The sequence below is a fragment of the Athene noctua genome, chromosome 10 (assembly GCF_965140245.1).
Source record: "Athene noctua chromosome 10, bAthNoc1.hap1.1, whole genome shotgun sequence".
Taxonomy (NCBI): domain Eukaryota; kingdom Metazoa; phylum Chordata; class Aves; order Strigiformes; family Strigidae; genus Athene; species Athene noctua.
In genome coordinates, this window is record NC_134046.1 from 1,106,088 (window position 1) to 1,130,519 (window position 24,432).

Below are 24,432 nucleotides of genomic sequence, written 5' to 3' on the forward strand. Positions count from 1 at the left end.
GCGCCAAGGAACCTGCCGAGCACGGCCAAGGCGCCTTTTCCCTCAGCGGGGCCCTGTGCTGGCGGGGCCCTGTGCTCGGCCGGACCCTTCGCGGGCGCCGCACACGGAAGCGGGTGGCCGGACCCTAAAAAGACGCCCCCCCGGGCAGTGACAGGCATGCGCCGCGTCCAATAAGGATGGAGAGCGCCTCGCCAGGGGCCAATGGCGCGGCGGGGCGGGCGGAGGCGGCCGCGGGCCGGGAGCCTTGGTAACGCGCGGGCCGCGTGTGGCGAGCGCGGGCGGTTGGGGCCGGTTCTGCCCCGCCATGAAGATCGAGGAGGTGAAGAGCACTTCGAAGACGCAGCGCATCGCCGCCCACAGCCATGTCAAGGGGCTGGGGCTGGACGAGAGCGGCACGGCCAAGCCGGCGGGGGCTGGGCTGGTGGGGCAGGAGAATGCGCGGGAGGTGAGTGGGGGGGGGCGGCGGGGCCCGGCCGGGGCTCCCCTGGGGCCCGTGGTGGATCGCGGGGGCCCAGCCCGGTCCCGTCTGTGCTGGGCGCTCCTACAAGTCCCGTTAGTGAGTGAAAGCCTTTACCTGAGCTCCTCCGCGGGTTCCGCTGCTGTGAGAAGCCGTGGGGGTAGTCACGGCTGTTCCTTACCCCGCCACTTCCTCGCACTAGAGAGCGGCAAGGGCGGGTGACTGTCTCGGGGGGGTTAGGCGTAGAAATTGGCGTATCGAAGGCAACGAAACGTACCAAAAGTCCAGAGATTTGGCCTAAGTGGGGATTAGAGCTTCTCTTTCCGTCCGGTGACTGGCCCTGGGCTGGTGCTTTAGCTGATCCGTCGTTCTGAAAGTTAAAGATTAATTTCCCGCTTTATTTTTAAACGTTTATATATGCATGCAACTCCAGGAGGGGCAAAATAGCCTGTACTCCTAGGCTGTACTTTGTCGTCTTGTGATTTTTTATTTTTTTTAGCGTCTGTCTGGTAAAATGATCGTAGGAAGTAGGTTTTTCTGATTTCTGCCTCCCTCTTTTGTGTGCATGAAATTAAAATGATCTTTATTTTTAGCAGGCTCACAAAACCTAATATTCCTAAGCACTTTTAGTGATATCGGAACAAAATGTATTACAGCAGTGCTTGTGTTAACAGTGTAAATACTTATTTAACTTCCAGGCTTGTGGGGTTATAGTGGAACTCATCAAAAGCAAGAAGATGGCTGGCAGAGCTGTGCTGTTGGCAGGACCTCCTGGCACTGGCAAGGTATTTTTCTCATTGATATGAAATAAAATAATTCCAAATCTATTTTATGTTAATTTGTTGTCAAAACCATTTTAGGGTAGCGGTTACATAATGCTTTCATCTACTGAAACTTTTTTCATCAATGCATTGCCATGGTTTCCTGCTTTACAGTTTGATTTTGCCATGTCATCGACATTGGCAGTATCCAGCGATGTGTTCGGGCATTGTTAGCATGGAACCACCTCTGGTGGCTTACAGAGGTAACGTGGTCTCTGAAGAAGAGTCTTAGAAGTTAATTTTATATTAAAAGCCTAAATAGGTTTTGCTCTGTTTATTTTGGTTTTCCCCCATAATATTTAAGGCTTTTTGCATTTGTATCAGATGTCAAATTCAAATACCCAGTATTGTTTCTTTAAGGTGTTTTATAAGTCTTTGATAAAAGTCACTTTGTATGTGTCTGCCTTGTTTTGGGCAGAGGTAGGTTGTTATATGTGAGAAATATATGTCAAACAGAATAGCCTTAATATTGAATTGATGGTTGATATAGGGAGGGTGATGTGATGAGGAAAGTTAACTTTGTGCAGAAAGAATTCTTTGTTAATTCTCATTAAAAGTAACGTGTGGATTTTTTGGTTTCTTTAAGACTGCTTTGGCGTTAGCTATTGCTCAGGAACTAGGAAGTAAAGTTCCCTTTTGTCCTATGGTTGGAAGTGAGGTCTATTCCACCGAGATCAAGAAAACAGAAGTTCTGATGGAGAACTTCCGACGAGCAATTGGTAAGTTTCAGAAAAATGGAAGGATTGAGTATTTGCATGATACTCTGCTTTTTCCTGGTCATCTGAAAAGGAAAAACTTTTCAAGGATCGTAGTGGTTTTCAGAATATTGTGTGTTCCTTTTTCCAGTGCTGATCTTAATTTAGTGAGTCTCTTCCACACTTAGTGGAGTCCGGTTTTCTGTTTACAACAATTAAATTATGGCTTATTTTATGGTTTAATCTGCTTCTCCAGATTCTCCTCTCATCCTCCAGGTTCTTCTCCTGGTTTTGCCTGTGACTGAATAAAGCTGAAATAAAAAATTATTTTTACTTACATTAGCAGAAATACTTGTAGACAGAAAAATGCGCTCACCTCTTTTATTTCGATGATTTCACCCCACTAAGCAAACAGTCTTAATCAGGGACTCCCAAATAGTAGTGTCAGCCTGACTTAGTATTCCAGCAAGCACAAAGGAAGTTCCATGCCAACAAAATAAATAACTTAATGTCTTCCTCAGTTCTTGAGTGCTTTTACAAGCTTGATGTAAATTGGTTAAATTTGCAACACAACCTCAGTGAGTATCTAAAATCTCTTACGTGATCGCTGCTGACAGCTGATAAACGCAGTTAGAAGTGGCCCGTGTTTGTAGGAGGATTGGCTAAAGATAGCCTAACTGATTTTAGGACTGAACGTATTAACAGTTAATTTCCCTGGTTTCTGTACCACGTTTCCCCTTGGACTTCATCGCAGTATTCGGTGGCAGTGAGGTGAAGAAGTCTCTCAGTTCTGCAATGAAACAAAAGTATTCCATTGACTTTTATAAGAAAGCAGCTCTCAGTAGTCTCTGCCCTTCTAGTTACCACGGATCTGGTAGGGCCTGGGGGAGGGAAGCCAGAGACTGACTAGTCTGCAAAATTTCCTTGATGTGATGAAGTTCCCTGTCAGAGATTTGGAAACCTGAACCAAGAGGTGAAACTCACGCCATCCATGTTGTCATTTCCAGAGATAGCAGTATTTTAACTCTCGGAGGTTTAACAGCCAGCTACATTGTTAGTTCCCTGCATTCCCTGGATGTCAACAGAGACACTTCTAAACAAATATTAGTGTTAATGAAAGATGGAACTTCTTTTATTCCTTTCTGTTGAATTCCATGTCACATTTTCATAACACAACCTTTATTGGATATTTTTATCAGCATAAAATAAAAAAAATCTGAAATATTTTAAAGGACTACTAACCACCTTTAAATCTTGGGTATGTTTGAGCTTCCCTGCTTGGTAAATAAATAATGTACAAGGGTGAGTTTTTATAAAAAGGATTCTGTGTGCACAGTGCAGTGTCAGCGGTGACTGGGTGCAAGAGAAGCTTCAGCTCACTTGTCGACCAGCACCTGAAGTACGCATTGAGGTTTTTTGTGTGATTTCCTGTAGCAGGTTCTGTATACAGCATCTATTGCTCATATTACGCATTTTACTTTGAGGGGGTTTAGCCACCTCCATTTATAAAAATTATCCAAGATCTTAACATCCATTTTCTACTTAATTTTTTTTTTTTTTTTCTTGGAAACAACAGATTCTGACTGGTTTGGACTCATCACCATATAAGGAAACAAGAGTGACTGAGTTTACAGAATTTTAGTGTTGAGTCTTTTAATAACAGACTTGATACCGTCTCCTGGCCACGTACTATTTGGGGTATACTACAGAGTTTATAATGTGTAGGAAATGTAAAAGGACAGAGTGGGAAATGAGAAGATGGAGTTGTTGCACAGGTTAAAAAAACTTCAGCTGAGAGCGATTAATCCTGTATAGAGCTTATTAGCAGCTGGCAAGGGTGATGACAGTAGCTAATGTTAGAGCTCAGTTGCAGTAAAAAATGACTGCTGGAATAGCCACTTAAATAGCATATCTGTTCCCTCTGTCTCCAAATTGTAAGTGCCAGTATATCAAACGGGCACTGTTTAACTCCACGCAGTGCTGTTGTACCAAAACGTGAAGGAGCCCACAACTGCCAGCGTAGACTCCTGGGTCTGATTTGTAAGTAATGTCTCTGTTTAAGAACTCTTTTGAGAATGAAGTTCGTGGTTGATACATGCAGATTCATTGGAAAACAGGATAATCAGCAGCAAGTCCAAAGCATCAGTTACCTCTGTTCAGATCACGTGCATCTGAGTGTTTCCTGCAGCCGGGTCTGCCTGAGCACAGCGCTTCGGTTAGAGGCTTGTGAAGCACGTCTCGAGGTTGTCCTTTGTGTTGTGGAACAAACTCCGAGCATGGCAATTGGATTCTTTTCAGATGAAATGAGACTGGGAGATATGCTTTAGCAGCATGCAAAATATACCCCAAGCACAAATGGCCTTCCAGTCTTTCAGAGCAGCATAGAGCTTGTGGTGAAGGTTTCAGAACAAAACCAAAAGGAAAAGCAAACTCGTTAAACGTCCCGTTCTCAGCCCCAGCACTTCTGCTGCACGGATTCCCAGGTTGCTCCACGTTCCTTGCATAGGTAGCCTGTGGGATGTAGCCTTGTCTAGGTCAGTTTTATAACTGAAAGGTTCATAATTTTTTTTTGTCTGATCTTGTGGTATACCTGAAAAATACTCTCTTTAAATTGCTGAAATTAACTTCATATCGAACTTTTAATGTCGTGCTGAATAAGACAAAACAAACATTTCTTACCAAGAAATTATCTTGCTAACCACAATTAACCTATTTGTCACATTTCAAATCCTGGCCTTAATTTGGGCCCAGCAGAGGGAGACAGACCCGTACTCGTCAGTTCTTTATATTCCCCTATCAGCAACTCCAGATTACTGGTGAAGTGTCTGATCTATTTCAAAGCAAAATGAAAAGTTATGGAACAAGGAAAGTTTTATAAAGGCCTAATAGCCTCAGACTGGGCAGGATGACTTCCTTATATCTTGTTACAGCCCATTCATTATTTTTGGTATGGCATGTGTGTCTCATAAAATACTTTATAGAGTCTCTTCAGATGTGGGTTCTTTGAACTTTTATGTAGTTAGAACGTGCATAATTGTAGTGGTGGTGGTGATGATAGTGGTTTTTCTTTGGCACAGTCTAACCCTAAAGCTCTTCGGCTCTGTATTACTCATCAATTTAAAATAACTTAGTGAATGACAATAGCTGTGACTAGAACAGAAGATAGTATGATGATTGCTCAGCTGTCTGAAAAGCAAGCAAGTAAGGATGCCATTGTCAGCTATTTTGAATTACAAATTTCAAATGTACATTATAGCAGTTTCTGCTAAACTTTATCTAGCTAATCTCCTGCTATTAAGTTGAAAAAGATTTTAAATTATTCATTAACCTTTCCTTAATTTTATGAGGTTCTAACACTATACCTGTTAATTTATGTTATTTCTAACTCGGTTGCTAAAATATAAAGTTTTTGATGGAGTTACATTTTTCTCCTGTCTTTCTTTACCTTGCACCGCTCTTCTCATGGCCCCAGAATTGCCTAAAACTCGCAGTCCCATTAGTGTCACTAGTTTCAGAATATGATCTGTTGCTCTGACTGCAGCGTAGGGGAACAAATCAAGCAAATCCCCTCTTTGAGGGAGGGAAGAGAGAAGGATATTGACATTTGCTTCAAGAACTAATAATAACAAACAGAAGAAAGACTTTACTGAAGTCCTTTGCAGGTCAGCACTTGGGCTGAACTTTCATTCTAATGACACAGGATGAATATTTTCACTTAATATTGAAGAAGAATAATTCTTCTTTCTACTTTTAAAAGTAAAAAATGACCATTAAATGTAATGTAGCCTAATAAGAAGTTACATTCTTCTGGCAGCAGTGCAGCAGACTCCCGAGTGTATACGGCCACTGATTTGTGTACTGAAACTATTCTAAACCGTTTCTTGCAGGGCTGAGGATTAAAGAGACCAAGGAGGTTTATGAAGGAGAGGTCACAGAACTAACTCCATGTGAGACTGAAAATCCTATGGGAGGGTATGGCAAGACCATCAGCCACGTAATTATAGGACTCAAAACTGCCAAGGGAACCAAACAGTTGAAGGTATGTACGGTGGAGTCTCAGAAATTTCCTTAGGTATTTCAGGTCCACGTCTTCTATTTTTAGCACTTCTTATTTCCATTTCAAGCTCTTGGTCCCTGTCTCTGTAGAGTGAGGATGCCAGAAGGGTGTTTTCTTTTGATGACAGCTTTATTCTACCTCTGAGTGTGTATGTTTATCTGCTTTATGGAGAATATTCAGCTGCTAGTCTTGAAACTGGGGATAATCTCATCGCTCAGTGAGCAGCTCCTCTTATTTTCCTGTTTGGCAGCACACACTTGTATGTCTTCAACGAGTTAAAGGCGAGTTTAAGCAGGAACAGATCCTGATGCAGTTTTGCAGCATTACTAAGTACCACAGGAAAAGAGGCTGAGGTGGGAATCTGAACTATGATCTAGCTCAGCCTGTGATATGCTCATGCTGACCCTGGCTATAAATTCGTGTTCATGATAACAAACAGGCAAGAAAGGTCTTCTTTGGTTTTTGCTTTCCTGATTCTCAACCAAATTTTTGAGGATGGTTTTGGGAAATCTTGCCTGCTTCTGTATAAATTGTCCTTTCTGTCACATCCCTTCTTTCTACACGGGGAGGAATGCTCTAGTGAGTATTTGACAGAGAACTGGAAATTGAGCTGGTACGTTGCCAGCTCAGACCCACTTTCCCTTTGTTTTCTTGTACAAGTCTCTGTCCGTGTTGTCCAATTTCCCTGTCAGTTAGAGTACGAGAGAACTGAGAGCTGTCTCTGTGGTTGAGTATCATCTTGCATTTGTTCACTCTGAAAACAAGAAAATGCAGAGCAAAGTGAATAAACATGTACTGAGGGAAACAAAAGCATCTAATGTATTCTGCATCCACTCTCCCTCACACAGCTCCACAGAGGATAAAGACTCAAGAATTCAAGTAACCTAATTCAATGCTGTAGCCAGATTTTTTTATAAAAGTTTTGCTAGAAAGCAAACGAGTGCTGCTCCCTAGGTATAAACATCCTGTCACATTACACAAAGGCATAGTTTGTGATGGCGACTGTTATCGTGTTTCTGGCACTCACCATCGCTTCCTTCAGACAGCAGATAATTTTTTTGTAAGAAAGTAAGTTCTGTGCATCATCTTTCAGATTTATTCTCTATCGCTACTCCAAGTGTTACAGCTTTATAAAATCCTAGAGGTTTTGTTGAGGGGAGATGCAGCTGAATTTTGTCTGGTTGGGAGTGGGCTTCAGGCTGAATTTTTTTTCCTTGATTACCATAACCACCTGGAACTGCTTTGACCACCTGTGATGTTTGCTTGTCTCCAGCTGGACCCAAGCATATTTGAAAGCTTGCAGAAAGAGCGAGTGGAAACTGGTGACGTTATTTATATCGAAGCAAACAGCGGAGCCGTGAAGGTAAAAATAAAAGTTTTGCACTTTTTTGGAGGTGTATGTATTCTTGCAGACCTTTCTCTGCCTTTGTCAGAAGGCTCTCCGATTTAATAACCTTAACTGACATGAAATGGTTACATGGAAGTTTTAAAAAAGAGCCCAGTGTTTTCCTTATCTGGAGAGAAAACTCTCTCTTGCACTGAAAGAACGTGGTCATCTGGTTCACAATTAAGGTCATCTGGCAAGGAAGCTATCACTGATGCTGTCTGGATGAGTTTTCTGTTCTGTAAAAGCGAGACATCTTTAAGGCAAGGGGGGAAAAAGCAAGCAACTTTAGTCATTTTCAGGCTGACATGTGCAGCGTATTTAATCTTTCTTTTATCTCTCTGGTATTTTCTCCACAAGATATATACATGTAGAAGGGAATACTGCATTAGTTAGCATTCTTTTCATATCTGATTTAGAAAGTAGTGTACAGCGATACTTGGTGTTTAATGGATGAGCATAATATTTTGTATCATATAATAAATCACCCACCTACAAAGGAGTCTTGAACAGTTCTCCCAATCTCTAGTTAATCTGCTGGATTTGTCCTTTCACAAGAATTGCATACGGTTAAAAGAAGGGGAGAGAGGAGTGGAATATTCTTACCACTGGAAATATCAGGTGTTTTTCAACAGAGTTTTTGAGCTTTGATCAGTAGATAGGGCATGCCTGTTGCTAAGCAGGGAGTGGGATGTCTGGACTGTCAGCTGAAGCTTGTCAGGGCTGGAATTGTGAACTAAGCCTTTATCTTTATCAAGTTCATGTCACTCAAGGTTTTGGCACTGAAGCTAATTCTATACCTGGGTTTCTCTTCTTTGCTTTTCCTCAGAGGCAAGGCAGGTGTGATATCTATGCTACGGAATTTGACCTTGAAGCTGAAGAGTATGTTCCCTTGCCAAAGGGCGATGTGCACAAGAAGAAGGAAATTATTCAGGATGTCACCCTGCACGACTTGGATGTGGCCAATGCTCGACCTCAGGTATCTGGCTCCACAGATGAAGTCTTTACAGAAAAAATACTTGACATAAGATGTGATGCTTACTAGAATAATCCAGGAGATGTAGAAAGTTGAGCTGTCCTAAACCACCCCCAAAGGTTCCCCTGTAGGAGGAGCAGTAGGTGTTAGGCCCCCGCTCCCCTCCTCAGGGAGGTGGTGCTGCACGTGGCTGCCCCAGTGCCCCTGCCTAAAGGGGCAGTTGCTGCGTTAGGATGCATGCACCTGCTCATGGAATATTTGTCAGAGTGTATTTCCTAAGGCTACAGAGAACAGCCTTCCAGCCTTAGCAGAGCTTCCGTGTGGATACTCGGGATCCGCTACCTTCACAGTTGATGCATAAGCCAGGCCTAGCCCTCTCCTTCCCTCCACCACTGTGCCCCAGCCCCTGCAGAAAAAGAGCAGCGTGGGCTGCTCCTCTTGACCCGGGAAAGAGATTATTACTCTCTCTCCCAAAGGAGAGATGCCTACAGATGAGAGGTAGCAGCAGCTAGATCTGCATCGTCTTATTTACTGAAAGTTCTGAATGCAGATCAGCATGTTCTGCTCTGTGTTTGTGGCTTTGTGGCCGTGAAATGGAAACTGCAAGCACTGTGATAAAAGGTGACTGACTTTGAGTGCTATGGATTCTGTTAGCGTCCCTGCTTCCTTCAGAAATGTTTCATCACCTCTTGTTAAACTTCCTCATGACTTTCAGTAGAGCTCTGAACTTACTGCAGAAAAAATAGTGAGACTAGAGGAGGATTGCTCCTTGCTGTATCTTAACATAAACCCAGTATTGAGGGAATTCCATCTGTGTCATAAACAAAAGCCACTAAATAGAGTATCTTTGTTTAAAGGCTGGCATCCCTACAGTCTGATAATGCAACCTCTTAACCTACTCAATTTCAAAATAAACATCACCTTTTTTTTTCCCCATCAAAATCACTTCCCTGATAAAAATAATTGTATTCAGAAGTATTCAAACTCAGAATAATGGTTCCTGTGTTGACAGGTTGAACACCTACCGTGCATACAGGCAATCTTAGTCTCTGTGTTCCCTGACGATTTCAGTCCGTATGAGCTTCTCTGGGATAACTTTGAGGAGAGGGTATCTCATTTTGGTTGTTTCATGTTCTCTGAATGAACAAGGCTAAAGAAGGGGTGAGGAGGGAGTGAAATGATTAAGTTTAGGATACTGCTGCCCCGACCTAACCTTTGACAGATGATCATGCCAATGCAAAATATCAAGTTAACTGCAAGAAACAACTTCTTCATCCAATTCCTGATTTATAAAATTCTGAAGGTACATGTTCAATACGAGAACTCATAGCCGATCCGTAACTTTCTCTTCCTAGGGTGGGCAAGACATCCTTTCTATGATGGGACAACTGATGAAACCTAAGAAAACTGAAATCACTGGTATGAATCCTGCATCGTATTTTTAGACCAACATAACCTATATGTTTGCCAGTTAGAAAAGGATTAAAAATAGGGTTACTCATGCAGCATCTCCAAAGGAATACAGATATAATACTTATTCATAAATATTCAGATTTTCAAAAGCTGCTAGAATTGGAGTGGCTGGAAACAACACGTTACTGGTTCACACATAGAGTCATAAATACGTCCTGTACTCTGCACCCCTCTTCCTGAAGAGGAGGAGTCGGAACACCAGTGCCTTCCCCCTTTTCAAAACATTCCTGCCAGAGAGTGTGAGGTTCACCCTTTTGACAAAGAGCCAAACTGAACAGCAACCACAATAAAATCTAAAAAACTGTTAGGATGCATTCTTAAGTGAAGCCAGCACGCTGAATTTCTGTGGAGGAGAAAAATGGCTTCTAAAGACTCTAACCTTTGGTTTAGGCACCTCTGTAGCAGCTGCCTGTTGATTTGATGCTTTAAGTGCACTGCTGCTTTTCCTAACTACAGATCGTTGGAGAAAAATCATACCTACAGAAAGATCTATTCTCTTTGCTTTGAAAGAAATGGTGTTTCAGTAAGTGACTATCTAAATTTAGATCAAAGTCTGTTTCAATACCTAACTGGAATGGTGGTCTTTTGAAGTATTTCCTCTGTTCCAGAGGTCACTTTGCTTATTCTGATGTCAGATTTATTGATGTAACATCTTGCATAGCTTTGAGATCCATATGTTCACAGAAATTTATATAGCCCTATGGTTTTTTTTTTGTTGTTAAACACAACTTTACTGAAATACAGTAGCAATATTTCATTCTTTCAGTGATGTTCTTTTCAGCCATGCTTGGAAACTAAATTTCATGTTTTAAACTGAAGTTTGACGGACTTGCCCCCTGCCAAACTCCCCAAACCAACAAAAATCCTAGTTTTTTTACAAGCAATGAGAGGGAACAGACTACCCCAATTAAGTGTGAGAAGTTCAGCTTAGAAATACTTTCTTGCACAGATATCTCCCTGATACAGGACTGAATGCCACAGAGATTTTCCTTGTGGCAGTAAGATACCAAACCATTAAAAAAAAAAGAAAATCAATGAGAACCTTGGTTGCTTTAAGGCTTTCATACAGACCTGTAGTTCACTAGCAGAACACCTAACAGTTTGGTTTTGTTTTCAGACAAACTTCGAGGAGAGATAAATAAGGTGGTAAATAAATACATTGATCAAGGCATCGCAGAGCTAGTCCCGGGTGTGCTCTTTGTAGACGAGGTTCACATGCTGGATATTGAGTGTTTCACATACCTGCACCGAGCCCTGGAGTCCTCCATTTCCCCCATTGTCATCTTCGCTTCCAACCGAGGAAACTGCGTTATCAGGTACGATGTCTGAACGTGAATTTTCCAGTTTGCATGGGTCCATACACGTTGGAGTTAGCTGTATCAGTAGAGTTACCGTCTTTGAAGGCTTTTGTCTGCGACACCTCTGGTAACACCCTGCATGGGTTGGAAGCTGCATCCGTGCTCAGGAACTGCTGGGGATCTTCATGATGGGACAAGCATTTAATGCCAGGCTGGCTGAGTGACAGCAGGATGGAATTCCTCCTCCTGTTTCCCCTGACACAGCTGCTGAGCTGGCTTCCTGCCTGACCTGTGACAATTACCCCTCACTGGATACCTCGACACCTCTGTCACTTGCACGTTAGGGACAACAGAAGCACCAGGGCTACAAACCTGATACCAGTTTCCTGCTTTTTCTGGATTATTCTGCTGTTTGCTATCCTCACTGCTCAGGCTTCAGCTTCCTGTTCTTACTGCTGAAGCCTGTCACAGGTCAGCCTCTCCTGCTCTTCATTCTTTCCTGCAATGTTGGTTTGGCTTTTTGTGATTCTTCAGTCTTGCCAACTAACTTGTTTTTGATCTCCAGGCCAGTTCGTGCCTCCACTTCAGTATCTTGCACCCACACAACACGTTCTTTGTGTGTTCAGTAAAAGTGTTCTCCTCTTTCAGACTCTTCCGTAAGGTCTACTGCTAATTTGTGGTCTAGGTCTAATTATGTCTAAACAAGCTGTCATTAGCAGTGATTGCTACTCTTTAAATTGATTTAATTCAGCTGTGTAACAGCTATTCCTTTCCCTCTTAGAGGCTCATCTGGAATTAATCTTTCTCTGTTTGCATTGCTTAGAAGTGAAGGTGATAAGCCCTTCAGAAATGTTTAAGGTGGACATGGCAGCACTTTCTTTGCCAGGGGATAAAGAGGCTGTCTTGTGAAAGCAGAGCAAATAGACATCTGTCAGCATGGATTCACTGCAGATCTTGTTATGAAAAAACTGTGATTTATGAAAGGAAGCTTTCCATATAATACTTGTGTCTAATATTGCTGAATTAAGCCATTAAAAGCAAGCTCTTAACTCTATACCCCTGTCTCAAGTAGTTAGTGATGCTCTGATTTGCCTGCTGGTAGTTCTTAAAAGGATTGGGAAAATATTAATTGTATAGATGGAATAGTTGATTCTGTAGCCTCGGACCAGAAGGGATCATTGCAGAGGAGAGGGCACCGTCTGCTCGGGAGTGCAGCAGGTGATGGCAGGTGTTCTGATTCATTTCCCAAGGAGGACCATGGCCAAAGCTGTAGTGCCTGAGCACCAGCACCAGACTCGGAAATGGAGTTCTCTACCAGCACTTCACTGTTTTTACCTGCAGTCTCTGCAGATGTTGTGAAATCTGGATATGTTTTGCTCTCTACAGACCGCCACTTCTCAATTTGCTGGGTGGCAAGTGTGGGATGTCAACCACTGCAGTACTCACTGGAGGGACTGGGGGAAGGACTGAGCAGGGTGATGGCTTGCTCAGCAAGAAGGGATGTTCTCCAAAGGGATGACGGTGTATGTAATTTCTTCTGATACTGCTAAATAACTTAGAATGATTTGTTCCTTGCTGGAAGATACCTTGGAACATCAGATAAGACTGTACTGTAAGTTACAGTGCAGGGAGGCATGAAGGAAAGCACCACCTCTGCCGATTTTTGAGCGGCATGTTTAAGAGCTCCAGAAATAGCATCCATTTCCCTGGGGCTGCCCAGTACCAACTTCAGAGTCGAATGTTTCCTGTCTCCATCTGGGGGGGGGTGTCTCTGAGGGGAGACACAAGAGATGTAAACTAGCGGATGTGTAGTCACTTACAACTGGCTTTAGTCAACTCAGTGAGCTGAACTCGGAATAGTATCTGATCCCTTTCTGTGTCTCCTTCAGAGGCACAGAGGATGTCGTGTCTCCTCACGGGATACCGCTGGACCTGCTGGACAGAGTGATGATTATCCGCACCATGCTGTATACACCCCAGGAGATGAAGCAGGTATGTGCGGCGTTCGGAGGGAAAGCCTGCAAAGCCCCCGTGGCTCTGGTCTCCCGGGAGGGCTGCTCTGTCTGGGCGTGCTGTTGCTGCCGAGCTGCCTGACACGTGGTGGTCACCAGGGTTTGTTCTAGGAAGCTTTCCCCTTCCTGAGGGCACGCTGCTTTAGTAACCCTTTGCAGTAAGCTGCTTACAACTGTGCGTCCAGTTTCTCCGAGTGCCACCCACTGAGCTGTACGGGGCAGCGTTACCTGGAGCTAAAGGTGACATCTCACTCGTGGCAAGTGCTTGCTGACCTTCTCTTGCAGATGTGCTTTCCGCAGAGTTGGCAGGTTCCAGCAGGCTGTGCTTTTTCAGTTGGTATGAGATGAAATGTCACATTTTGGGACCTTTGGCCCCAGACCTCAGGCTGTTCCTCCACCTAAAAGATGAGGGGGCTTGAGGAACGCAACTTCACACACTAAGCTTCTGCCTTTACGCCCTGTACTACAGCTGCAACCTCCTGTCCCCTGAAACTGGGAGGATTTTCATGCTCCCAGTCAAGTTGGGAAGCGCAAGCACAATACGTGTGGCAGAGATATGCTTCTGAATGCTTGAAACTTGTCCTGTGGGGCCACCACAATGTATCGTGTATCGATTATAGCGCGCGGGTGCCATTATGATGCACCGTGTCAAAGATCCCCCTCATTAGCGTCTCAATGCTGCCAAGTGACACGATGCAGAAGACATTACGGTTTATCATGTCAATTCTTTGTATTATTTAAGAGATAGTGTCAATGGAGGAGAGCGTTGTCATGAGATAATAGTCTCCTGCTGCTGGGGAAGTGCCAAGGTGAAGCCGAGGCATTTATCGAATATAAACGTCGAGGCAAAGCTTCATTTCACTCCCTTTGAGGAGCTTTTCACATACGGCTGTTAGGAGCCATCCTCAGGATGATTTTTTTCATACCTAAAAGGACACTTCAAAGCATTATGGTACAGATCACAGTAGAAGCAGCCCAGTGGTTTAATAACACGATTATGTTTTGTCTGTATACAAAACAGATTTTGAAGTGTGACTTTTACTCAGTTGGGAGATGTTAAAGACTGTTGTCTGGGCTTCCCTGTACTGCACGTGAATTTTGTGGTGTTTGGGTATTAGGAGTAGTTCCTTTTTGTCACGGTTGCTGCATGTAATACCCACGTCGTGTGCTGATAAACCACTGTTACAGAGCTCCTTTCTGACTGTTGGTTTTCAAAAGAGCTGGGTAAGTGCTGGGATTTCCACTCTCCCAGGAGTGGGGGAAAGGAGGTGTTTACAGTAGCGTTTCCTAAAGCTAAAAATAGAGTCCAGACGTTATGTCCCATAAATCATGTTCCCACAGTCAGATAATCTCATCTTCCCTTAAATTAAGGTTTTTGTATGACCTCTCCTCTTGGGAGAAGAGGAGGAGCTATTACACTTAACTCTGGTTTCTAACTAAGTGCAGTTGAGGGGGTTTAAAAAGAAGATGTCCATAAATTTATTTCTTTATTTTTGCTCCCGCTTCTTCCTGCTAGGAAGAAGTTTTCACTGTTGACATTTCCGTGTGAGACTCTGCCTTGGCCTTTCACAGTTGATTTGTTTATCAGCACAAGAATTGTCCATTTGTCTACTGAAAGCTTGTTCTTAACCAGTTCAAAATATTTCTCTTTGTGTTGATAAAGTCGAAATCCCACTGTGTAGCTCTGCTCTGAGAGCAGGACCCCCTGTGCCTTAGGGCAAACAGAACAGGAAGAAAACTCTCTTCCATGCATCTGCTAGTTGGGTGTGTTGTAATCAGCCTTCTTTGCATACGTGCCTGCTGTTAGATAGAGTTAGAAAACTGGGGCTTTTTGTTCCTAATGTATTTTCCCCGATAAACGCTTTTTCCCTGTTTCATAGCAACTTACTTATCTATGTATTTGCTGGGTTAATGGCTTGGGCCTCGATCCTTCAGTCAGGTTCTACACAGTCGCTAGATAAAAAGTTCTTTTTAGAAGTTGTTAAAGCCATGGAGTTCAACATGCCATGTTTCCGGAAGGGGAAGAGCAAAGGAGCAGTATTTGAATGGATGGAAAGTCGTGTTGGAGTGATCTCAAAGATAGAAAACAGATCTTGAATTTGAAATTGCAATTTGCAGCAGCGTTGCCAATACTATTAATATCTTAGCCCGACTTCCCGCCATCTCAAGCCCCTCTCTTTCCTCTGCTCCCTACCCTGACTCCCCGAGCGCATTTTTATGGCTTTAATTTAAACGAGTGCTTCTTGATATCTTGTTTACAAAGCTGCCAAAGTGAAAAATACCTGTATTATATGAGGCTTGCAGTTCCAGAGTTATCTCGGCACCACAACACAACATCATTATCCAGTCTGCCCCTTATCACTCAGCTGGTAATACGGACTATCGAGAGACTTGTGCCACTTTTGTTACAGCTTTATATGCTCAGGCTTATTGGTGATATCTTGCTCTCCAACTTTGTAAAGATCTTCAAACTGGTACAAGCCTGAGACTGTTCTTGAAAGATTAGATTCTTCTTAGTGATTTTTTTTTTTTTCTTCTTGCAGGAATAGGTGAATCATAGAAAGTAACTTTTTGATTTATTTTACTATCTTCTTGTCAATTGAATAAAAAGTGTGTTGTGAGCTGCTGAGGAAAGGGCACAGCTTTCTGTAGGGCTTTTCGGAGCAGCAGCCATACTAAATTTTGCAGTGGGACTGGCGTAGCTGCCCGCAGGACTCCAGCTGCCTCGTCTTTCCTGCGTACCTCTTCTCTTTGCTGGTGTAAGTTCCATACTCTGCTCCTTGTTAGCAGATGGGCTTTGCTAACCATGCAGAGTTACTATGAAGAGTTGGGACTCCAGACATGTTACTTCACCTGCCTTTTGTGATAACTGTTTTTTGAACATTATATTTGCCTATTCAGACACTTAGAGTTCTACAAATTCTAGTTTAGCTAAGCTGCGGTAGGATAACTCTTCACAGCACCTTGGTTTTGAGCATGTCTCATCTAAGCTGACAGTTTCCGGATACTAAACGGAGCAGTTTAACATGTTGATTGTTTGGGCTGGTACCTCACTGATTCATTCATCCCAACAGATCATAAAACTTCGTGCTCAGACAGAAGGAATTAATATTAGTGAAGAAGCTCTAAACCATTTAGGGGAAATCGGTACCAAGACAACCTTAAGGTGAGTGGAGCGCAGTCGGCTTTTCTCCGAGGTGTGATGTTCCCCCAAAGCCTGCGGGGTAACTCGCAGGGGGAGGTGAGACAGCCCTCCCCCGTGAAGAGCAGGGAGGGGGAATCCTCGGCTTCCCTCCTGTAGGGAATGCTGGGGGGGTCCGGCAGCCGCCTGCTGCCGCTGGAGGCGGGTGTTTCCCAGCAGCTCTCCCACCCCTGCCCACGCTGAGTCCCCTGGGACCGAGCTGTAATTCCTGCCCCGTCTGTTTGCTCGCAGGTACGCTGTGCAGCTGCTGACCCCGGCTAACCTGCTGGCCAAGATTAATGGGAAAGACAGCATTGAGAAGGAGCATATTGAAGAAATAAATGAACTTTTCTATGATGCCAAATCCTCAGCAAAAATCTTGGCTGACCAACAGGAGAAGTACATGAAATGAAGAGCTTATGTTAGATGCTTTGAAGTGGCTTTAACCCTTACCCAGGACTGGCTTAAGGAGTGAATGAGAAATGTTAATGGTTTGTCTCTTTTGGGACTGGAAAGTATTTAAATGTTGGACTGCTTTGTCAGGCCAGAATTAACTATCAAGTGTTCCCATTTCATTATCGACGATACGATGCTCCGTGATGTCTGTGTAACATCCTAGTCCCCTTTCATGAGTACATATAAAACGAGTAGCTCTTGACCCATCAGTTTAAATTTCATTACAGAAGAGCTCTAACTGAAGTTGATGCTTTAGAACAGTCTATTTTCTTTATGAATGTTGTTTTAAAATAGTTCCCTTTTACAGATAAGAACTTTTTTTTTTTTTTTGAATCAAAGTTTGTCTGAAGTGCTTTATAATAAAATATTTCAAGAATATTGGAAGCCTGCACGTGTTTGCCCTGGGTGTTGACCTGCCTAAGGAAACAGTCAAAATAAGTTGGAATTAACAAAGCCAAATGTGAGTAAGATGGATCTGTAACACAAAAATAGATCTACAGCAAAGGAAAGAAATAGTAATGGGACCTTTTTAAAGTGTTTACTTTTTTTAGGTCTTGTTTTTTATTTTCTGAAGTTGTGCAGAAATATGTAATAGTAATTATCTTGGCCCTGTTGAAAGCCTTTCTTCCAGAGTAACTGAACCTTTCCAAAGCAGATAAGAATTGCTTTCCATCACAGTTAGCTATTTTTTCACTATGTTCTTACCCCACTTTCTTGATCACCCAGGATCAGGAAAAATTTGCAAACTGAAGCTGAAATCCTGCTCTGCACGGACGCTGTATGAACCGAGGCGTAGACTCCTGTGCACAAAGTACAAACCCCGGGTACGTGATTGCTTCCCGGCACTCTGAGGATAAATGATTTAAAGATTAAGATCCATGTAACACTGAAATACAAATCTATGTAACCATGTAAATGGATGAACTAGGAAAAAAATGTAGAAGCCTTTATAAAGTGACTAACCTCACGTTTTTTATTAGAACCTTTAGTGATTTAAAACACTTTATGTACAGTTACTTAAATAAGTGCAGTTCTTAGGGCAGGGGGGGAAGGGAAAGAAGTAATAACTTGTCACAGGAGCCCAATTTTAAATACCCTTTTTAGTTTTATCAGCTGCAAAATGGAGAAGATACCTTTTCAATCGATAATCAAAACTTTGAATCCACGTTCCTAAATGAGAATCTTTCTGACAAGAGCCAGACGCGGGCCTTCCCCAAACCCTTCACTCGGAGTCGCTGGGGACAGGCTCGGTTCTGTTACAGTAGGCAGACACTGGCAACTGCCTGCTTTTTTTATTTTTTTTCTTAAAGGGTAAAAAGCATTTCTGTTACTCATTTTGCTTTCCTAAGATGTTTTCTTTTAGGAGTTCCTGGTAGTTAGAGAATCTAAAACGATCACAGAGCCAGAGCATGCATGTTTATATAAAATATTGACATGGCTTAATTGCTACGTAACAAGCTTCCCTGTGAAACTGGAGAATTCTGACTTCTAAAACTAATGCGTAAGCTCAGTCACCATCTTTTTGGGGAAGGGCTCCAGCTGTTAAAACCTCTGTCCTTGCCCCCATGTGCTCTAGAGGCTTGTCTCTGCCTTGTGCTGAAGGGCTGTTTGTGGAAATTGCTGATGATTTTTCAGCTCAAAAAAAGTGGCCTGGACAGCAGAGCCTGCTGGGGAAACAAACGCAGAGCTGGAAGGAAGCTGGATGCTTTGGATTTAGTAATGTTTTGATCACATTCTACCATCTCAGTCATGGAAAAACCTGTCCCATTCTTCAAAGTGAAATTCAGTGCTCTGTCAGCCAACCCTAATTAGCTTTTTTACTTTAAATAATCTATCTACTCCTTCCTCTACATCTGCAACTAAACCGTAGTGACAGAGATATTTAATGAAGGATTTTTGGTTTATCTCTGAATATTTTTGGCCAAGGAGCAATAACTGCTTTCAAACCCTGAAATCCTCTCTCTCACTGACTCCAAATGACTGAAGATTGCAATTACACCATCGGACTGATTTTCCCAGTGCTCCTACACTCCTCTTGCTGCAGCAGGTTCTGGTTTAGTGCTGGGGCACAGTGGGAGGAGACCCGGGGAATTAAGCTGCTGCATGGACAAAACTGAAACTTTTTTTTTTTTCCCTTGCAGTTTGAAAGTCCTTGGCAATGATGAATGTAGTCATTTAAGAATATAAGTACCACCTTTCTGTGAGTTTTCTGAAATACTTAACTGATCAATTCAGCAAGAAGTTTGAGTAAGCCCTAAATAATTCTGAATGCCAGAGCTGTTCGAAGCCCTAATCAGCGTTTGATGGCATTGGCTTTTTACTGATCAATTCAGCTCTGTGCACGCAGCAGCAAGAGACCTGCGGGGCCTCCTTACAGAACCGAAATCTTAAGCCCACTGCTTGCCACTGGCAGGAGAGGGGAGAAGCTCTTGCTTCTCCTTTGGCAAACCAATTAATTCTTTGCTTACGAAACCTTCTTTATAAAAATTCCAGCTCTGTGAAACTGGGAAGAAATAATCTGTTCTCACAAGGAGTAAAAACCAGTGATCCTCTGTAAAACTGAGGCCGGAGAGCCTGCCAGCCCTCAGGACAAGCAAAGGCCCAGGACATGAAATAAGCCTGGCCGGCCAGCCCGGTGTCGGAGCTGACTTCATGACTGACGGTACCTGTCACCTGAGACTGACTGCAGGTACGGGAGTGGACTTTGGGAAGAAAACAAGATCTCACAATACACGGGGGGGGAAAGCAGCAGCAATCAATCTAAACTGGCATTTTTCCCAAACCTTGAGCATTTAAAAAAAAAACAAACCAAAAAATCATTACTTTGTCACATAAGAGCATCCTTACGTGAGCCAAGTCGTGCAGCCGCTGCTCTGCAGCGCCAGACAATCCCCGGAGAGGAGCAGGAGCCTCTCTCGGGGGCAGGGTGTGCTGGGGGGGTCGCCCTCACCCGTGGACGTGCTGCTCCTCCTGAGCCCGCCGTTCCGCTGCTGCAGGGCGCAGCGAGAAGGGTCCTCGGCGCTCCCCCAGCAGCAGCCCAGCCCCTGCCTCCGCGGGTGCCGTCTCTAACGGCCATTAAGTGTCTGCGGAAGACGTAAAGCCATGATCTAAAGGGAAAATCCTGTGCTAAATGGTGAGAGAATGTTTATCTAGCCTATTAAGTGACGTCCAGCAGACTTATTGGTGTCAAAGCTTTGCCCATGAAAATAGTCTTTCATATTACCGATAAAAATAGTTCTGTTGAAAGAATCACTGCACCGTATACAACAGCAACTGATGAAGGATCTTTAAAAAAAAAAACAGAAATACTCACTTGACACAAAGCTGCCCCTTGAAGTGGGAAGGCACATGCAGCAAGGAACATTCCCACCCAATAAGTTTGGTTATTAATATTAAATGTGAAAGAACAAACTATTATTTTAATTCTTTTCTTTCTATTTTCCACAAAGGTTGTGCTTAATGCATTAATCTTCTAAGCGAAGTTTTTACGACCGATTGCCTGCACACTATGAGAAGTTTCTCCATCCATTACTCGCAGGGAAACGGGCCCTGCTGTGTAGGAAAATATTTGTTACATCTTATCAGGGTGACACATAATCTAACAACAATTACAGCAAGCCCATATTTTGTACTATTTCGGTTTCAACGTGAAAAATAGTTCTAATATTAAACCTGGGGTGGGTGGGGGGTTTAGTAACCAGTTGAATATTATAAGCTGTGATTTCCTCTTGACGTGGAGCGGTGCCGCACTCGGATCCTGCTCCGAGACAGTGGATACACATAAATCCAGCGGACGTGCCTCCTGTGCAGATGCCACAGCGTGGCAGCGACTGGAAGTTGATTCCCCCTCTTCATACATCCCCGGGGCGGAACCTGCCACGTCTTTAGTTTTCATGTGGCCAAAAGCCTCTCAAACGCAATTAACCTTTATGAGAAAAATGGGAGATACTCTGAAAACTGACCCCGCGAGGAGAGCGCCGATGTCGAGAAACCAGGCTTGGGACTACCCACATCCCAAAAATCAGTCTAGATGCCCTCAGTGCTGTGATTCCCTTGGAAAATCAAGGAAAAGCCCTTGCAGCTCCCCCAGCCCAAGCATGACCCTCCCCCTGACCCTTCCCAACTCCCCCAGATCCCTCAGCGCTGGCTCAGCCCGACTCTTCAACCCCTCCAGGGATCCCGGGGACTCCCCCCTGCCCTGGGCAGCCCATTCCAACGCCCAACAGCCCCTTCTGCACAGAAATCCTTCCTCAGAGCCAGTCTAAAATACCTTTAAAAGGAACAAATGCAAGTGTCCAGCTCTGTGCCAGTTCTCCCAGGCAGGTAAAAGTTGACTTTAGGCTGTCAGTTCCTCACCTCTATCTCCTCTGCTGATTAACAGCTCTGGAGCCTGTGCATCAATGTACATATTTTAATTGTGCACGTCCAAGCAAGTCATTCACACCAGGCAGAGACAGCACTGATATCCTGGGAGTGGGCAAGGTAACAACGGCAGAATTTTAGTGGGAGGATTTTGATAAAATGAGCAGGCCAGGGAAAGAGCAGACTTTTTTTTCCTTTAAACAGGGTTAAGAACCAATTTATTTTTATTACAACATTTTCAACAACCTTCACTTGGGGCTGTTTCGGGAGCGCTGATTAAAGAGTTTCAAAGAGGAGAGGACCCAGTGCTGCTCACTTGACCCTGTAGCTGTGCAGCCTGCAGGGCTCTGCTGGGGTCCCAGCCCTGATTTCCCACCCAGGCGCCGGCCCCCGGCTCTGCCGCTGCTCCTCTCCCCCAGCGGCCAGTGCTGCAGCTCTGCCCGCAGCCAGCGGGCCCTGGGACGTTCCTCTGGTGCAAAACCAGGAAACAAGGAGAAAGAGGAGAAACTTGAGCACCTTTCAGATTGGAAACCAGGCCGAGGAAGGGGCACAAGGACAGCAAGGGAGCAAAAAGCACGCTCACATCTGCCTCAACAGCTGCAGCTGACACTTTTTCTTTCTTTCCCAAAAAAAGAAAACACGTTTCTGAAACCGCAGTGAAAAGGGGGAAAGTGCACAACCTGAGCTCTAACCGCCCGCTCACCGTGGCCCTGGCCCCCCAGCCCGGCGTGGATCCTCTCCCGTGGGCAGGTGGGAGCCCCAGGGCTGCTGGGGGCAGCTGCCATGACACCAACACGTCAGTGCCCCAACTCCCAGCCCGAGGCGGAGCAGCGCCGGAGCTGGTCAGCGAGGGCGGCTACGCGGGGGGTGACGGGGTGCAGGGCGAGGCCGCGGGGCGTCCAGGCGCCAGGCAAGAGGGGGGCTCTGTGCTCTCTGCAGCAAAGGCCATTTGCCCGTTACGGGCCTTTGCCAAGCAAGTGTCAGCACGGACAGGAGCGGCGTTCGAGGCACCCCCTGAGCCCCCGGACCTGGGGCTCCCTCCCTGCAGCTCCCACTGCCCCGGGGCTCTGAACTCCCCCGGCCTCCTGACTATAATAGCGGTGTTCTGGGTCAATTATTCATCCCCTTGATGCCTGGCTTGCTGTTTTCTGTCCTGGGCTATTAGTCCCCCTCAAAAGCAATGGTGATAACTGGCAGGCATTGAGCACGGCACTGGAGCAGACGACCAAACGGCTTTTACTTCCCGGGAAATCTGTGACTTCCAGGGAGCCCAACTGAATCCACCCCCACGGTCAAGGACAGCGAGACCAGTGTCACCAGATCCCAGAGCATTCCGGACTCGCTTGCAAAAGCAGCGGCACTGCCCGCGGACAGCAGCACCCACCTGTGAAACACCCGCGGCGCTGCCGGCGCCGCTCTGCACGCCGAGGCCCAGCAGCACAGCCCTCACCTCGAGGCCTACGCTGGGGCAACGGAACTGAGCCCCAGAGACTTGCAATAAAGATGAAGCATATGAGAAAAGATTTTTAAAACTGTCTAGTAGCCTTGTGGCTGGCCTGAGCTGGACATCTGCCAAGCACATGCTGTTTCCTTGATTTGTTTCCTGGTTATGGCTGGAGGTCCCAGCTGGGGCCACGGCTCCGCTGCCCACACAGCAAGGGATGATTTCTGTCCTGCAAAGCTTCCAGTCTGTACGGTGAAGATGGGCAGTATACTGGCGTCAAATGCAGCTTGTAGCCGGGGACATTCCTGGGGACTGGCTATCCCAGCTCCTGAAAAGGACCTTCCGAGACTAGAAAATACATCGTACTCTTTGTGAGAAGAAAAAAAATAAAATGCTTTGTAGGTTGAATTATCTTGTTAAACCCCCCCTGTGGTTTCCACGGTCTGGTGTCATTGCTGACTTCTGCAACAGGCTCCCAGTTCTGACCTCCGCTGGCCATCCCACAGCCTGCCAGGAGGTGAGGGAGGTGCTGCGGAAAGAACTCCGGAGAAAGCTTGGAAAGGTCTGTGTCAGCCTTTGCTGGGGAGGGAAATCGGGCAAGAACTCTGGCCAGCTGAAGTATTTCAGACTGGGCCAGGAAAAATTCATCCACAGCGAAATTATTTCCCATTGTCTGATGGGGAATTCCTGCCGCTCTCCAGCAGGGCAGGATCCGGGTGAGGAGCAGCGCCTCGCACAGCGGTGAGCACAGCCCTCGCAGTAACACCCTGCACACAGCTCAGCTCCAGGAGCTGAGAGGAGCAGAGACAGTCCCTGCGGGGGCTCTCAGCCCTACCAACGCCCGGGAGATGGGAAAGGCTTCGAGGGCTCTGCTTGCTGCTGGGGAGCAGAGGCAGAGCATAGTCAGCACGTGGGGAGGGGGGCTTGCTGTCCTCCCCCTTCAGTGCTTTAAGAAGTTGTAAGAGCCAGAAGATTGGTATTGTCTAGTGGTAAAAGCAGAAGACAAAAGATGCAGTCATTTCTGCACTGCAAATAAAACTACATTGAGTATTTTCCCCATTTCATTAAGATGTTTGCAGACAGGACCAAATTGTTCATAATCATCTTAGCGGAATGGTGCTACAGCAGCCAGCTCGTAACCTGATTTCTTTAATGTGATTACGGGACAATTTGATCCCATCTCCAAAAGCAATCACAATACCACAACGAATCTGTGCTCTGCCATAACCATAAATACGATGCAAACATGACCTCATCTCGCCTCTAAATGCATCTTGCCCAAGGTGACAACCGCTCTGGTTAGACCTCGCGCAGTGCAAAGTTCTTTGGTGCAATACTTCAGAGTTAGAGTTAGCAAGAGATTAACCACATGCCAGGAAAGCACTTTGAAAGCTGCTTTGTTTCATAATTCACCAGATTTACGTTATGAATGGAGCCCTGGCTCCACTTAGTCATTCCAAACCTGCCCTGACTGCTGGGAGGTGGCTGGGGAGCTCGGCGGCGAGGATGGACTTTGTGTAATGACATTTTGTCTGGTTTTAGCTGAGGTGGTTGGGCCTGGCTCTGCCTCCCACACTCTGTACCCGCCGAGCAGCGTGATACACTATGAAATAACAGCTTCTCAGCGTGCAGGCTGCAGCGTGCTGCACATCAGCACATCATACAGCCTCGGGCTGTAGTTTTGAGGCTCATTCATAAAGGGGACAGGGCGCTGCTTCCCCAGCAGCGTGCAGGAGGTTTGTGCAGGAGGTTTGTGCAGGATTCCCTAACAGACCTGGGGACTTTAGCACCAAAAGGCTGGTATTCAGGCCAAGTC

The 24,432-nt window shown here is 45.1% G+C and overlaps 1 protein-coding gene across 1 annotated transcript; it reads left to right on the forward strand.

Annotated features, from left to right (window-relative positions):
- Window positions 1-223: 223 nt before the first annotated feature.
- Window positions 224-17,188, forward strand: RUVBL1 (RuvB like AAA ATPase 1). Its single transcript, XM_074914344.1, has 11 exons — window positions 224-445; window positions 1,156-1,242; window positions 1,865-1,997; window positions 5,861-6,012; window positions 7,304-7,393; window positions 8,244-8,393; window positions 9,746-9,809; window positions 10,981-11,179; window positions 13,051-13,153; window positions 16,248-16,339; window positions 16,607-17,188. The coding sequence occupies exons 1-11, from the start codon at window positions 305-307 to the stop codon at window positions 16,764-16,766; spliced, it is 1,371 nt and encodes a 456-aa protein (XP_074770445.1). The 5' UTR covers window positions 224-304; the 3' UTR covers window positions 16,767-17,188.
- Window positions 17,189-24,432: the final 7,244 nt, after the last annotated feature.